Source organism: Mixophyes fleayi, chromosome 2 (assembly GCF_038048845.1).
Source record: "Mixophyes fleayi isolate aMixFle1 chromosome 2, aMixFle1.hap1, whole genome shotgun sequence".
Taxonomy (NCBI): domain Eukaryota; kingdom Metazoa; phylum Chordata; class Amphibia; order Anura; family Limnodynastidae; genus Mixophyes; species Mixophyes fleayi.
This window is the reverse complement of record NC_134403.1, coordinates 9,921,874-9,938,426: the sequence shown is the minus strand read 5'-3', so window position 1 is coordinate 9,938,426 and position 16,553 is coordinate 9,921,874. Positions and strand designations below refer to the sequence as shown.

Below are 16,553 nucleotides of genomic sequence, written 5' to 3'. Positions count from 1 at the left end.
TAGTTTTATTTTCACATAATATATTGGTCAGGGGGTCTCAAAGGGACTGTTTTATGATTCTGTTATTCGGTTTCTTTGGCGATGGACATTTCTGTGTACATGTTGTATGTTAGCTGGTTATCTATGTTATATATGTTAGGTGTCCTAGTTATCGTACTTTTGAAATGTACCCAAGTTTTAACTACTTGATCTATTTTTTCACTTGAGTTAAAAATACAAAGCTGTCCTGAAAAATATATATATACATTTGGGGCCACATTTAGCGTTACAGGCAAATCCAGCTAAATGGTGCAAATTTGCTCCTGTAAAAACCATGTAAGGGGTACAAATGCATTTTTTTGCATGCAAGGAGAACACTGGCTGATTTTGCATGTAGCTCACACATGCTAAACAGCTGTATTTTTATTTTTTACACTGTGATTTACATTTCACCTTGGATGAGCCCCCTCTTAAGTCTGAATCTTTTAAATTTGTCTAGCCCCCTCTGGTTTTGCCAATATGTGTAATTACACCCTCTTGCTGGATTGTCTCCCAATTCTTAATCAGGCCCTCAGTGAGTAAACAGAACCATGTTGACATGATTAAGCTCTAAACAGTGGCCACTTCATGGGGTCTGGAGGTAAAGGGGGCCCTGTAGTACCCGGTCCCTCTCCTGAGGTCTCCAGGAGGAGCAAAGCAGGGGCCTCTCTTGATTTTGACTTTCCTGTGCATACACCAGATCCTTGCATGCTCAGCAAAGTGAGGGCCCCTTCTGGTTTGGACCAGTGCGTGTTCAGAATAATCCCCCACTCTGCTTTTCTAAGAGCATTGGAAAGGCCTCAGAGTCTGGAGCTGAATCGATGGGTCTTCTGCCCATTTTGTTATGGGGCAGACAATGCAGTGCCCCCCTTCCCCCCGGGTCCAAACTAATTTATATCAAAATCTTGAAAAATGGCCAGGCCACCTGAGGTACAGTGAACGTAAAATGGACTATGCCTTATTGTCTGTTTGTTGTTTCCTTTCCTCTGTACCATCCAGGGCTCCTGAGGGTGATGAGCAGAACATGCTGAAAAGCATGAAACTATGTCAGTAATCACTACTTTTCTTTCATGGAATCAACAATAAATACAGGTTGTTGTATACATTTGCAGTACAGAATTTACTGTTACCTGGATAGCGATGGGGACTAGAGTGTCCTGAAGATTTTTCCACAGAAGACACATAGGGGCAACAATGTATTGTTGCTTCTGATTGATAGAGTTGTTTGAAGGGATCCCCTGTAGAATTTTGTAATCTACCAGGAAGATGTTGCCATTCTGTAAGGTCCAAGAATCAGTTTATGGAATACAAGTATTTGGATACCAAAGTCTTAATTTCAGAACTATCTATTACTAAAGTCATACTAACTATTACTATACTATACTAACTATTCATTAAAGCGCAGCACAAGTTTCATTTTTATACTTACTCCAGTAAGTCATTCCTTTCCCAAAACATAGAGACACTTTTAATACTAATTTTCCCTGTCCTACACAATTACGCTATCTCTGGATCAGACCATGCCCCCACCTGCAGTTCTTTCTGGAGATCAGTGGACGACCCCAGAGAGGAAACCACCATCTTATCACAAACTGGGAAGTTGTCAGGGATTTTGTAGCATTTCCTGATCATCATCGGATTTATTCCATTCAGATGCTGGTAACCAAAGAAACTGTCCTCCTTCCATATCTTGGCCACTTTGTCTAAGAAAACAAGAACATACAGAATGTTATTTAAATATAAGTCACAATGGGGGATCTACAGATATTACAGGTATGGGGGCATATTGACTAAACTGCAAGTTTGAAAAAGTGGAGATATTGCCTATAGCAACCAAACATTTATTTAGTACATTCTACAAAATGACAGATAGAATCTGATTGGTTCTTGTAGGCAACATCTTTCAAAACTGCAGTTTAGTAAATATACCCCATGGTGTTATACGTCTACAGAAGGACATGAGGTGAATTATGACATAAATACAGGACTTAAACTAGCTTGCAAGACATGATCACAGCTTTCTGGGCAGAGAATACAGATGTGTGGAGTATACATTAGTCAATTCAGTGTCACTCGCCTCTATGATTAGACACTTTCTAGATCATAACATAGTGTCAGAATATTTATGGATATATGGATTTATATCTTGGGAAACAGAGAATCCAACACACCTGCAATATCTGTCCTTCTGAAACAAAACACCGTCTTGATATCTTCTAGATTGGTCCAGGATTTGGTGCATAACTTGAGTCCTTTAAGATGTACTTCAAGTGATCTATAAAAAGTAGACATTTATGGTTTCATGGGATTGCCCACATTGAGTTTCAACAGACATCTTGAAAATGGTTGATGTCACAGGTACATTTAATTCCAAAAACAGATGCTGGAAACATGAAGGAAAGAGACCCTCAAAATGCCCAGCTGATCCTAAGAGCGAGGGACCCACAAGAGGAAGTCAACTAATGTCAAGTCGTAACCGCTGGAAACTAAATGTAGACTCTCAGACTAGAAACAGGTTAGTAGATACATACGTAGAGACAAGGTTGAAGCCAATGTTGGTCTTTTTTTGGGCGGAGTATTGATCATTGTAATGCAAATCCTCAACTTTTTCTACATCAATGCAGTGAGGGATTCCATCAGCGTAAGTTTTCCATCTGCAGAACATAAACATAAATTGTTATAGACTTAGATGCAAAGCAAGTAGAAGGTGTAAATTTGCATTACAGGGGTCTAATGCAGTTTTTGTCAGTTATACACATCAGTCAGTTACACACATCAGTCAGTTATACACATCAGTCAGTTACATACATCAGTCAGTAATACACATCAGTCAGTTACACACATCAGTCAGTAATACACATCAGTCAGTTACACACATCAGTCACATACACACATCAGTCAGTTACACACATCAGTCAGTTACACACATCAGTCAGTTACACACATCAGTCAGTTACACACATCAGTCAGTTACATACATCAGTCAGCTATACACATCAGTCAGCTATACACATCAGTCAGTTACACACATCAGTCAGGTATACACATCAATACAAAAGTGGAAGCTGCTCAAATCAATTTATAGGCCATAACAGGTGCTTGAAAGGGTGAGGTTATCCTGCAAGGAACATACACACAACATTTTTTCCCCCAGCACACTGCTATAGCCAGCAACAGATCTGCCATTTCTACTGTAGATAAAAATGCAAAAGTCTTTGTTGCACACATTTGCAAATGTATGTTTAAGCCATCCGCCACGCCAAGGTATACACATCAGTCAGTTACACACATCAGTCAGGTACACACATCAGTCAGTTATACACATCAGTCAGTTACACACATCAGTCAGTTACACACATCAGTCAGTTACATACATCAGTTAGTTACATACATCAGTCAGTTACACACATCAGTCAGTTACACACATCAGTCAGTTACATACATCAGACAGTTACACACATCAGTCAGTTACATACATCAGTCAGTTACACACATCAGTCAGTTACATACATCAGTCAGTTACACACATCAGTCAGTTATATACATCAGTCAGTTACATACATCAGTCAGTTACATATATCAGGCAGTTACACACATCAGTCAGTTACACACATCAGACAGTTATACACATCAGTCAGTTACACACATCAGACAGTTACACACATCAGTCAGTTACACACATCAGTCAGGTATACACATCAGTCAGTTATACACATCAGTCAGTTACATATATCAGGCAGTTACATACATCAGTCAGTTACACACATCAGTCAGTTACATACATCAGTCAGTTACACACATCAGTCAGTTATATACATCAGTCAGTTACATACATCAGTCAGTTACATATATCAGGCAGTTACATACATCAGTCAGTTACACACATCAGACAGTTACATACATCAGTCAGTTACATACATCAGACAGTTACACACATCAGTCAGTTATACACATCAGTCAGTTACATACATCAGTCAGTTACATACATCAGTCAGTTACATATATCAGGCAGTTATACACATCAGTCGGTTACACCGAATAAGGTCCTTTATACCTAAAGAAATGTCGTAATCTGGGCTGGGCAATAAACACATGGGTGACTGGCTGTCTAGGATACCCAGGTGTCTCTGAATAAGCAATAAAAAGCAAAGTGACAAATGCAGGTCTCTGAAGCATACATCAACATACATTAACCTCTTTACTTTAACACAATGATATGCAAGAAAACATTTTTGGAAATGATCATTGTGACGATACCAGGTTTAATGTAACCCTCTGTGCCATACAGCTGGCCTACCCGGTACCTATCCAAGATTCAAAATCACCCAGGCAAATATCCAAAATATAATAAACAGGTTTATTTAACAAAATAGTAGCACTAAACAGAAATAACCATATTTAAATAGTAGCCTGCAACAAATATTACTACAGTCTGCTACAGACAACTTACAGGGTATAATGAAAACACTTCACCAGTTTTCTAGTCATTTAGGGAGTACCATCTATCCAAACTTCTCCAGGCTACCAGCAAGGTCCTTAGTCACTGTCACTCTGCTTTTGGCAGACACACAGCTCGCCAAAACTCAGAGAGGTCGATCAGGACAAAGTCAGTACTCCAAGGATCGATTGTCTCTTTTCTGTCAGGGGCAGAGACTGAGGCCTCAACGCCAACCTGACATCAGCTATCACTTGGCAGTGAATGTCATTTTGCTGTCCTGTGGAGCTTCTTTTTAAAGCCATAAATGACCTTCTCAGGAGGTTCAGGACCTGCCTGATTGGTCCTTTTCTGTAACAAAACCAGAGAAAAATAAGCCCGCGCTCGGTATGTCCCACATTATATATGGTACCAGCTGCGTGGCAATATAAATGCCCATATATGTATACAAAACGGAAAGAAAGTTGTCAGCGCTTATCCTTTAAACTGCATATCTGTGTGTGTCTAGCAAAATGAAAACATGAGGTATTAGTTCATATTTTGATCAAAAGACTTAAGCCTGCATCCCACGTCAAGGGTACCTCATTATATGCAGGTCCTACACTGACCTATATGCTTTAAACACTATTAAAATGCAGTTAAAATCAGATGCACTCACCTCCCAGGTATAGGGGTTTAACTTTCTTTCTGTTTTGTATACATATATGGGCATTTATATTGCCACGCAGCTGGTACCACATACAATATGGGATATACCGAGCGCGGGCTTGTTGCCAAGCAGCTGGTACCATATATAATGTGGGACATACCGAGCGCGGGCTTATTTTTCTCTGATTTTGTTCAAAATATTGCCTTTTTGTCATAGCAACTGTCCATCAAGCCTATTTAAGGCACATTTGGGTGTGGCTCACGAGCCAGCCTTTGCTAGATGTAAACCCCTATACCTGGGAGGTGAGTGCATCTGATTTTTAACTGCATTTTAATAGTGTTTAAAGCATATAGGTCAGTGTAGGACCTGCATATAATGAGGTACCCTTGACGTGGGATGCAGGCTTAAGTCTTTTGATCAAAATATGAACTAATACCTCATGCTTTCATTTTGCTAGATACACACAGATATGCAGTTTAAAGAATAAGCGCTGACAACTTTCTTTCTGTTTTGTATACATATATGGGCATTTATATTGCCATGCAGCTGGTACCACATACAATATGGGATATACCGAGCGCGGGCTTGTTGCCAAGCAGCTGGTACCATATATAATGTGGGACATACCGAGCGCGGGCTTATTTTTCTTTGGTTTTGTTTCAAAATATTGCCTTTTTGTCATAGCAGCTGTCCATCAAGCCTATTTAAGGCACATTTTGGTGTGGCTCACAAGCCAGCCCTTGCTAGATGCAAACCCCTATACCTGGGAGGTGAGTGCATCTGATTTTAACTGCATTTTAATAGTGTTTAAAGCATATAGGTCAGTGTAGGACCTGCATATAATGAGGTACCCTTGACGTGGGATGCAGGCTTAAGTCTTTTGATCAAAATATGAACTAATACCTCATGCTTTCATTTTGCTAGATACACACAGATATGCAGTTTAAAGAATAAGCGCTGACAACTTTCTTTCTGTTTTGGTCCTTTTCTGTATTTACCTTTTCACAGGTAAACAAACAGACAAAGAGATACCAGATGAGCCACTCTTAATATGATTAAGGACAGGTATTGTTCTGTAGCTATACAGCAGAGGTTTTTTTAAACAGGAGAGCTCACAATCCAGACAGATTCCATTTAGTCATGCTCAGGCTCACTTCCCCGAGAACAGAACACACCCAAACTTACCAAATCCGAGTACCGAGCCGGCTCGGTACTTCTGCGCGACCTCGGAATTGAAAACAAGGTAAAACATCATTATTACGTCGTCGGATCTCGTGAGTTTTGGCTTCTATAAGTACCACCCTCTATTGTGATCCAGCGCCATTTCACAGAGGGACACAGAAGGGGTAGCACAGTTCTTGGCAGTCTCTAGTGCAGTTGGGCAGCGTCATAGGTAGAAAAGAAAGAGGAGGGGTAGCAGTGTTCTTCAAAGTCTCCAGTGACATTCAGGAGAGCTCCATTGCTCCATTTCTAATTGTCATTGCTGAAATAGAAATAATAGGGCTGGCAGGCTTGGGGATATATTTACTAAACTGCGGGTTTGATAAAGTGGAGATGTTGCCTATAGCAACCAATCAGATTCTAGGGCCTGATTCATTAAGGACCTTAACTTGAGAAACTTCTTATTTCAGTCTCCTGGACAAAACCATGTTACAATGCAAGGGGTGCAAATGAGTGTTCTGTTTTGCACATAAGTTAAATACTGACTGTTTTTTCATGTAGCACACAAATACTTGATAGCTTATTTGTACACTGTAATTTAAAGTGGATATTTGTGTGCTATATGATAAAACAGTCAGTATTTAACTTATGTGCAAAACAGAATACTAATTTGCACCCCTTGCACTGTAACATGGTTTTGTCCAGGAGACTGAAATAAGAAGTTTCTCAAGTTAAGATCCTTAATGAATCAGGCCCCTAGTTATCATTTATTTAGTACATTCTACAGAATGATAGCTAGAATTTGTTTGGTTGCTATAGCCAACATCTCCACTTTTTCAGACCCGCAGTTTAGTAAATATACCCTTTGGTCTTCTAAATCTGCAGTCACATTTTACTATGTTATATAGGTAACACACAAAGAGGAGAGCTCCATTGCTCTATTGCTAATTGTCATTGCTGAAATAGAAATAATATGGTTGGCAGTGTTCTTCAAAACCTGCAGTTTTGCCATATGTCATACAGAACAGGGGGGTGGCAGTGTCTTTGTCACTCTCCAGTCTTCAGTCACATTGTTCTTGTCACCCTCCAGTCTCAGTCATGATGATACTAATCCCTCTACCTCATATGCTAAAGCCTATGTTCAAGTGCATAGTGGTTTTAAGTCAGGGAAACAAAAATGTAAATAAAAAGCTTGTACATTTTTAAAGAAAAAAAACACCTCTCTAATAAAGGTGAAAGTTTACTGTAGAAAAACATAAAATTGTCAACATGCCATTACCAAGCATATCAGCATCAGCTTGCTCCCTTCACACAGCTAGATCTCAGAACCTGCAATCTACACTGTCATCATATTCACCCTCATCAGTGTGTACATCATCCTCAAACAATACTAAGTCATCCCTGCTGGAATCCACCATCACAGAAGTCTGTGTACTTTGATGTAACTGCTGGTAATGGCTTTCATCATGGAATTTGTAGTTTATTTTATGGAAGAGCTGTCATGATTTTTGGGCAACTCTTTTAGACCAGACCAAATGTCAAAATGTTCTGCACACTCATCTGCATCACCACTAGGTGTCTTGGGAAAGCTAAGTTTTTTCCTAGCAGCAATTTTCAGAGAAAGTGACATCATTGTGTCATCTACCACTTGAGCTGTCAGCTTGCTGACCAGGAGCTCATTGCATCTCTTGAGATCTGGGTCAGTTGGAAAGAAAGAGAAGACATAGCTCTTAAACCTAGGATCAAGCACAGTTGCCAAAATGTAATGATCCGATTTCAAGATGTTGATAACTCTTGGATCCTGGTGAAGAAAATAAAGTATTTAATCTACAAATCCAACATAATTAGCGGAATTGCTTTGTTTAATTTCCTCCTTCAATTTCTCTTGCTGCTTTTCAAAAAGTCTATTTAGGGGAATCACTTGACTCAAGCTAACAGTGTCTGCACTCTCTTCACAGGTGACTACTTCGAGTGGTTTAAGCAACTTGCACAACATGGAAAGTATTCTCATATTGTATTCTTCTTGCAGCTGCTGCATTCTCCTACATGCTGTTGCAGAATCCTGAAAATTACCCTAAATATTTCGGCACACAGACAGCATCTCATGCATGTCATTGTCATTTTTAAAAAGTTCTGTCCCACCAAGTTGATTGTGTGAGCAAAACAGGGAATGTGATGGAATTTCTCCATCTGTAATGCTCTAACAATATTGGTGGCGTTATCGGAAATCACATATCCTCAGGAGAGTCCAAGCAGGATAAGCTATGTTGCAATGACATTCCTTAGTTTTTCAAACAGGTTGTCAGCGGTATTACCTCTGACCTGTACCTTGTCTCGTCTCTGATAACCACCTCTCATTCCCGCCTTCAAGATTTCTCCCGTGCTGCTCCCCACTTATGGAATTCCCTACCACGCTCAATCAGACTTTCCCACAGCCTTCAAATCTTTAGATGCTCTTTGAAAACCCATCTCTTTTTTAGAGGGGACCTTATCCTCGATAACACTATTCACATTAATGCACCCTCACAACTATCCCAATCTCCACTCTGAGCCACACTCGCTCCTCTTGTTTCAGCTGTGCCCTCTTCCCTTTAGAATGTAAGCTCTCTAATGAGCAGGGTCCTCCATACCCTCTGTTTTCATGTCTCTGTTAATTTTGTCTGCCCTGTCTGTTCTTGTTTTACGTATGTCCATTATTATGTATGTCTTTGTCTTCCCTACTGTACGGCGCTGTGGAGCACTGTGGTGCCTTACAAATCTACAATAATAATAATAATATGCCTCTTAGTGAAGCAGATGATACACAGAGTAGCCTGCCTCAGAAAAATGTGACATTCTTGGGTACATGCTGCTGCTGTCCCTGCTGGTGACGGCGAATCACCAACCCAGTGGGCTGTCATAATCATCTAATTTTTAGTTTGCCCAGTTCCATTTGTCCACATATCTGTGGTTAAGTGTACAGTGGGCAGAATGGCATTTTGTAGCCCAATAATTACGTTTTTACGAACCCTCTGGTAGAGGTGAGGAATAGCTTTTCTAGTAAAATGGTGTCATGATGGAATTTGGTAACGGGGACAGAAGACCTCAAGTAACTGTCTAAAACCAGCTGCATTAATAGTGGATATTGGACGCAGATTTAATACTAGCATAGTCGCCATGGCGTCTGTGATTCGCTTTGCGACTGGGTGACAGCTTTCATACTTGCTTCCTCTTGCAAAGAAATGTTTAACTACTAGTAGTTGTAAACTACTAGTAGTCTGCTTCTGAGTTGAAGATCCACCCCCAGCAGCAGCAGCAGCAGTGGGCCTAACACTCAAGGATTCTTATAAGGAGTCCTGGATAGAGGAGGAGTCATCTTGCCTTAGAAACTTGGATGCAGGACTAACTCCGATCACTTTTGAGGATATTGATGATGAAAGTGTTGGGGATGTAGATTGTAGATGCTGGGATCTAGCTGAGCGAAGGGGGATAGCTGACACTGGACTGCTTGTTATTATTTTTTACCATTAGTTTCTGATTATCACAAAAGCTTGCCATGAACTCGCTTCAAATGGCGTAAAATGGATGAGGTTCATAAATGGTTAAGGTACCTACCTCTACTGACTGTGCCTTTACAGTGCTACAAATGGCTAGACAACTGTTGTCAGGATTGTGTAAAAATAATTCCACACATAAGCGGTGGATTTTTTGGTCTTATGCCCAGGCATGACAATGGCCTTCTTCTTATCACTTGCAATAACTGCTTCCACTGGTGCCTTAAGCCCACTGTTAGCTTGTTTTGTGGGGGCCCAAACAAACCAAGCACTTCAGCTACAAAAGTGGCACTGCTTGTCGCTGGAGTGCTTGCTTTGTTAAACTGTACATCTCCTTTTCAATATCTTACATAATGGTGGGTGGGAGGGCTCAAGGTCAATTCCATATTGCACCACTTTTCTTTTCTGCCACTGCTTTGTGGCAATGTTTCCTAGATGTGCTATGAACTGCCGTGTGTTTGTGTCATTGCTCTGTCTCCTAGCATTCAGCCAGGTCGCTGCAGTCTTTGTTTAAAAGTGTATGAATATAATATTGTGACCTGTGCGGTGGTCAAAATTGACTGCAAATGACTTGAAATTAGTGTTACTAGTAATGTAAGAAAAAAGCTAGGGATTTTAGAAAAAATAGGGATCCAAAACCAAAACATGTAAGAGCATTTTTGCCAAAACCAATACATGAAGTTAATCTAGATCCAAATTCAAAACCAGAACACGGGGGTCAGTGAACACCTCTAATTACATTTGAATACACAATGCAGTCCTCTGTAATTAAACATAGAGCTCTGTTTGCGGACCTTTTCGCTAGCTTAATACATGAGACCTGCTGGTGTGATGTACATTCATACAGGACTGGTGGACAATAATCCTTTTTGCCTAGGCTGAAACAATGGTTTAGTCTGCAAGATAAGAAAAACATGCTGGCAGACATTTTAACTGCTATCAAATAGAATATATACAAGTTTAAATATGACTGACAAATATGGGGAACCAGAGGGCTAGATAAAGTATATGTTTTTATAGTTCACAGTTTGTGAGAAACGAGGGGCAGATGGTTGAGGTGATATTAATACCTTGTTTCACCACAATCATGACCACATCTTATATATAAAAATCGTTGGTCTATTTGTTTGTTTGTCCCGTTATGCATTCGACACCCCTGCACTGATTGGGATGAAACCAATGTGAGGTGGTCCAGTTCGATCCTGGCCAGCTTTTAGGGGGGTTATGGTCCTGGTTGGAACCTCCTGTTGCTTTTAGTTGGGAAGAGCGTTGACCCAGGGAGCCTGTTCTGGCCTTTCCACTGGATGGATTTTGATGAAAACTTCACAGAGGGGTGGCAATTGGTCTGGGATGCCTAATGGAGTGGTTGGGGTCCCGGTTGGACCTCCTGTTGGTGGACACTGGTCGGAACTTTGACACAGGGAGCCTGTTCTAGGCCTTCCACTGGATGGATTTGGATGACATCTTAGCTGCTATTTATTTTTAAAATGTTGCCAGTTACATCCAACTCCTTGATTACTTAATAACTTGAAGAGTTAAACCCCGCCGCTAGTTAATACAATATTTTCCTGATTATACTGATTAGGCTATAATTATGACAGCAAAACATATGCAGTAATATAGTCCACACAATAATAGACTACATTTTATAGTCACTACTACAACCACTATGTAGCCATTAATGCATCTATTGCATGGTATTTATGAACAGGGGCTGGATGGCAGACTTTTGTCCTGGGGGAAGCACACAGTACTGGCCCATATGTACCGAACCATCTTTAAAGGGTGGTTTTCGGTACAGTACATATTTATAAATATAAAAAAGTGGCTATTTTAATGTTGCCTAACACAACGATACTTTATTATTATATTATAAAATCACATGTAAAAAGAGCAACACATAACAGATATGTCTGTCCCATCATCACACTACTGCCCCTTTCATCACACTGTGCTCCTCCATCACACTACTGCCCCTTCATTACACTGTGCCCCTTCATCACACTGCTGGCCCTTTCATCACACTGTGCCCCTTCATCACACTGCTGCCCCTTCATCACACTGTTTCCCTTTATCACACTGCTGCCCCTTCATCACACTGTTTCCCTTTATCACACTGCTGCCCCTTCATCACACTGTTTCCCTTCATCACACTGCTGCCCCTTCATCACACTAATCTGAACATCCCCTAATCTGTCCTATTTCAAACAAACAGTAAAAACCCACCTTTTCCTAAAAGCCTTCCAGTCACCTGCCTAACCACCCACCTGTCGGCTACCTCTCCCTCTCTTCCCTTCTCCCCCCCCCCCTCCTCGACTCTGTCTCCGTTTCAACCGTTTCTCCGTCTCACCCTTGTGTCTCTGTCTGTCTTCCCCTCCCTTTAGATTGTACGCTCCTTTGAGCAGGGCTTTCTTGCCTCCTGTTTCCACCACTTTTAACTTCGCTCTCCAGCTACTTAGCTCACCTCCTCTCGGACCTTCTGCCCTCCGACTCCTCTCGCTTCTCCCTGTTCCTCTCTGTGGCTCTTAACCTGTCATCCGCGTCCACCCTTTTGGGCTCCAGTTATCAGCCTGTACTGATTATCCCTCGCCATTTCTCTCTAGCTGAGCTTTGAGCTCCCAGAGTAATAGTGCTTACTGTTACTTGCACTGTGCTGTTTCCCCTTGTACTGAGCCATTGTTTGTCCTTGTACTGCGCTACGGATACTTTGTGGCGTCCTATAAATAAAAATTAATAATAATAATAATCACACTGTGCCCCTCATCACACTGCTGCCCCTTCATCACACTGTGCCCCTCATCACACTGAGCCCCTCATCACACTGTGCCCCTCATCACACTGTGCTCCTCATCACACTGTGCTCCTCATCACACTGTGCCCCTCATCACACTGTGCTCCTCATCACACTGTAATTGTGCTGATTTACTGGAAGGCAAAACAAAACCACCAGTGTGACCGTTCCCAATTTAGCCTGAAAGGGTGGGAAATTGCTTTCTGGTCCCAAATCTGACAGTCAAATACATTCCTTGGATGAGTGACTTTTCTCATTTCTTATAATTGCTAGAGATACCATTTCTTGTAAGTAAGGTTCCAATCCATTTTCACATTCTGTGAATTTTTCATCACCGTCTAATGTGGTAGGAATTCTACAATTTAACCACTTTTACAGTAAGCAGATGAGCTTAACCCCAATAACCCCAGTATTGTGCACAAAATTCTTCTTTGTGTATATGCTGATTTTTATATATTGTTTGTTTCTGAGCACCGGACAATATTTTTCTTTTATTTGCACTTGCACATTGGTCTTATTTGTCCTTGGCTGCCATCTCAAATTATTTCATTCACTTGTACACATTTCATTAATTTAAAGAAGCGCCTTTTTCTCTTTCACTATTTTTTAGTTTGTTTTTCTGGGAGTTGACCGCTCCCTCCAGGTGCTGCAGGCTTTATACGATGGAGATTCAGGGGAGGCTTTAAATGGCACACTTTGAATATAAATTTGTATCTCTAGCTTAGGGACTCACCTACCAGAGATGCCTTGACGCTGGAAACTGAGCTTAACCCCAATATAGCTGTATTGTGCATAAAATTGTCCTTTATGTATATGCTGACACAGTGATTTTTATATCTTGTTTGTTTCTGAGCGCCTGACAACATTTTTCTTTTATTTTCACTTACAGTAAGAAACTCTTCCTACACTTATCTTTCTACCATTCCCAAGTGATGGCCCTTTGCCGTCTGTACAAGTACAAGTTTGTCCTCTTTATGGTCCTTGGTAATTAGGGCACCTCTAAGGTGCATTTTTTCCCAAACTAAAATAAAAACTTGATTGTCTAATCTCTCGAACCCTCCATTCCCTTTATGAGTGAAGTTTTACCACCTTTATATGCCCTTCTTACAGGGTGGTGCCAAAATCTATAGCCCATACTGTAAGGAGAGGCAAGTTTCAGCAATGTAAATACATAAATAATATGTTTATTTTTGCATGTGCATTGACTATTTTGCCAAGTGCCTACTGCACCCTATATAATGGCCAGCACTGAAGATGTGCAAAGTCCAACTTAAAATTTATACTCCCAACCCATAAGGTGGACACATACCTATAAGTCAGAGGGGCTGGCCGGGGAGCAGGGGGGCACCTGCCGGCTGGGCTGGTCCCATACTGGGCTACCTTGGGCTGGGCCACTGGTCTACCTGCATTTTATGTCTTTCCTACTAGGCTGCGGAGCCAAATCTTGGCCCTTCGGACTAAACTTTGCCAACCAGCCCTTGGTTGGGGACTTTCATACATGAACATTAGTCACTCACTTCCGAGTTTCCCTCTTGTTCTCCAATTCTGTTTTCTGTTGCTGGTTTATGGCGGGGTGAATACTCCTGTTTGATATGATCCCTGAAAGAAGAAACAGGTTATACTACAACTTTCGACAGATTGCACTGAGATTCTGGATTGCACCAACATGGGAACCTGGCAAATTATCTGCAACATGAATTAACCAAGGAATGTATTTTTTATATTTACCCACAACCTTCAGGCAATATAGATGTGTGTGTCACCAAGTAAGAGAGTAGGATTCTTACTTTAGAAGGAATTACTTGTGAAATACAATGTTCACTAGTAAAATCATCCAACATACAGGATAAGGTTATTAGAAAGGCACAAAATGTTTAAATTATTTTCTATGGGCTGTCTGTTATCTGTGTATCATATTATATATCAAAAAGACAGACATATTGACCCTCTCACATTCCGTATAGAGGAATATGAACAATGCCATTGGTTAGCCAGCTCTCAGTTCTATTGTGTGCAGTACTTGGGCCAACCTCCAGGGGGAGACTGCTACTCCTGTACACTGCAAAAGGAGGCTGAGGTGAGAGGGGAAAAGAATATTGGGGTGTTTATGGAGAAATGAGGTTACATATTAGGAGAAGAGTTCCTGCCTACACCTTGGACCTACAATAAAACCCACAATACCCACTTAAGTATTATTATTCAAATGAGCAGTGATGTATTTATATTATTAGAGTCTGTAGGTGCACAGCCTTTGCTACCATAGGTTCTGCTTCACAGAGAATAAAATTTAGCTTTAAAAAATTATATTACAGAGGAGTTTGAACTTCTGGGGGTAAATGTTTCAAGCTGAGAGTTTTCTGGCGGGTTTGAAAAGTGGAGATGTTGCCTATAGCAATCAATCAGATTCTAGCTTTCATTTTGTAGAATGTACTAAATAAATGATAGCTAGAATCTGATTGGTTTTTTAAACCCGCCGGAAAACTCTCAGCTTTATAAATTTCCCCCTGATGTCCTTTGGCGCAGGTCTACTGAGCCGAACGTTAAACACTCCCCTGCTCTGGAGGCATAATGTACCACCCACGTAGGATATTTCATGGGATGAGGTAACAGACTTGCATGAGTAGAATATCATTATACAGCATCTCACCTTTCCCCTCCGGGACTTCCACAGTCATTAGGCCAGACAACCACTGATAGAATGGGAACTGGTAGAAGTGACCACTGGGGCAGATCACATTGATGTACTCACAGTACCAGGCCTCTTCCCTGATAATAAACTTAGGTTCTTTGTACAGTCGAACAAATAGGAGCTCCCCAAGATCCTCTGCGGTGCTTATTTCAAGGTATTTTACCTGGAAAAACGGTGAAACGAGCCTAAGACACTGTTATGCAACAACAATGGACTTCTACTAAGAGCAGACACTTCACGTTATCATTATGAGTTATCTAAAAGACCCTGGTGAAGATGGTTACTCAGTCAGGGTCATGTGCTCAGAGATTGGGCTTCTACAATAAGACATTCAAGTGAGGATGGGGTTTTTTTCCTGTTTGATTTTTAGAACCGAAACTACCAAAAGGAAACTGCTCTAGGACTTCTAAAGAATAAAGGACGCACGTGCTAAAGTGATAAAGAATAATTCCAAACTGTTGAATAAAATCTTTTCACATTAGCGGCAAACCCAGTGTGCTGGAGATTCCAATACAATAGTAACTGTCAGAGTGGCACATCATAGTGAATTAGAAACCAAATGATTCCCAACACTTGTTCCGCAACAATTTAGGATATACAGTATATAGTATATAGTCATTTCTATTTTCATTTACCCTACTTTACTCATTCATTCTGCTTATTTGTGCTTGCTCTGCCTACTGTGACAGGCTCCATCTGCCATTGCGTGTTGCATTGGCCAGATCTACCACTGATGTGGCTCCGGCGATCAGTGTGCTAACCCCATCATGTTGTGTGTTGGCTCCACCTACCATCAATTTTGTCCTTCCTGCTTGAGTCTACTTGAAGGATATTTTCCAGGGCAACTTCAAGTTCCCAGTCTGCCCTGATGATTGTGTGACAATGGGAGGGTTTGGACAATGCACAATGTCTGTCAAGAGTTCCTGCTCTCTCTTGTATGGCTGTCAAAAGCATGCTCTCTGTACTTTATGGAGATAATTAGGATGCTTTCTGTATTGCATATCAGTTACTAGCATGTTGTCCGTCTAGTATAGCGCTTGCTAGGATGCTCTCTGTATTGTATGGCAGTCTCTAGGACGTTCTCTATATTGTATGGCTGTCATTAGAATGCTGTCTCTATGGTATATTGGTCACTAGGTGGCACTCAGTATTGTATGGTGATTACTAGAATAATCTATGTATTGTATAATGACTGCTAATGTTCTCTCTATTGTATATTGGTCAATAGGATGTTCTCTGTACTGTATGGTGGTCACTAAAATGCTCTCTGTATTGTA

The 16,553-nt window shown here is 40.9% G+C and overlaps 1 protein-coding gene across 1 annotated transcript in view; it reads right to left on the bottom strand.

Moving 5' to 3' along the window:
• LOC142140674 (polyunsaturated fatty acid lipoxygenase ALOX15B-like) overlaps positions 1 to 16,553 on the bottom strand; it is a 67,378-nt gene that overhangs the window by 32,192 nt on the left and 18,633 nt on the right. The window contains exons 2-7 of the mRNA XM_075198444.1: positions 15,235 to 15,439; positions 14,105 to 14,186; positions 2,550 to 2,672; positions 2,190 to 2,293; positions 1,549 to 1,721; positions 1,149 to 1,295 (exon numbers count right to left, since the gene is read on the bottom strand). Of these exons, the coding sequence (XP_075054545.1) occupies positions 1,149 to 1,295; positions 1,549 to 1,721; positions 2,190 to 2,293; positions 2,550 to 2,672; positions 14,105 to 14,186; positions 15,235 to 15,439 (834 nt within the window). The remainder of the gene's footprint in view (positions 1 to 1,148; positions 1,296 to 1,548; positions 1,722 to 2,189; positions 2,294 to 2,549; positions 2,673 to 14,104; positions 14,187 to 15,234; positions 15,440 to 16,553) is intronic.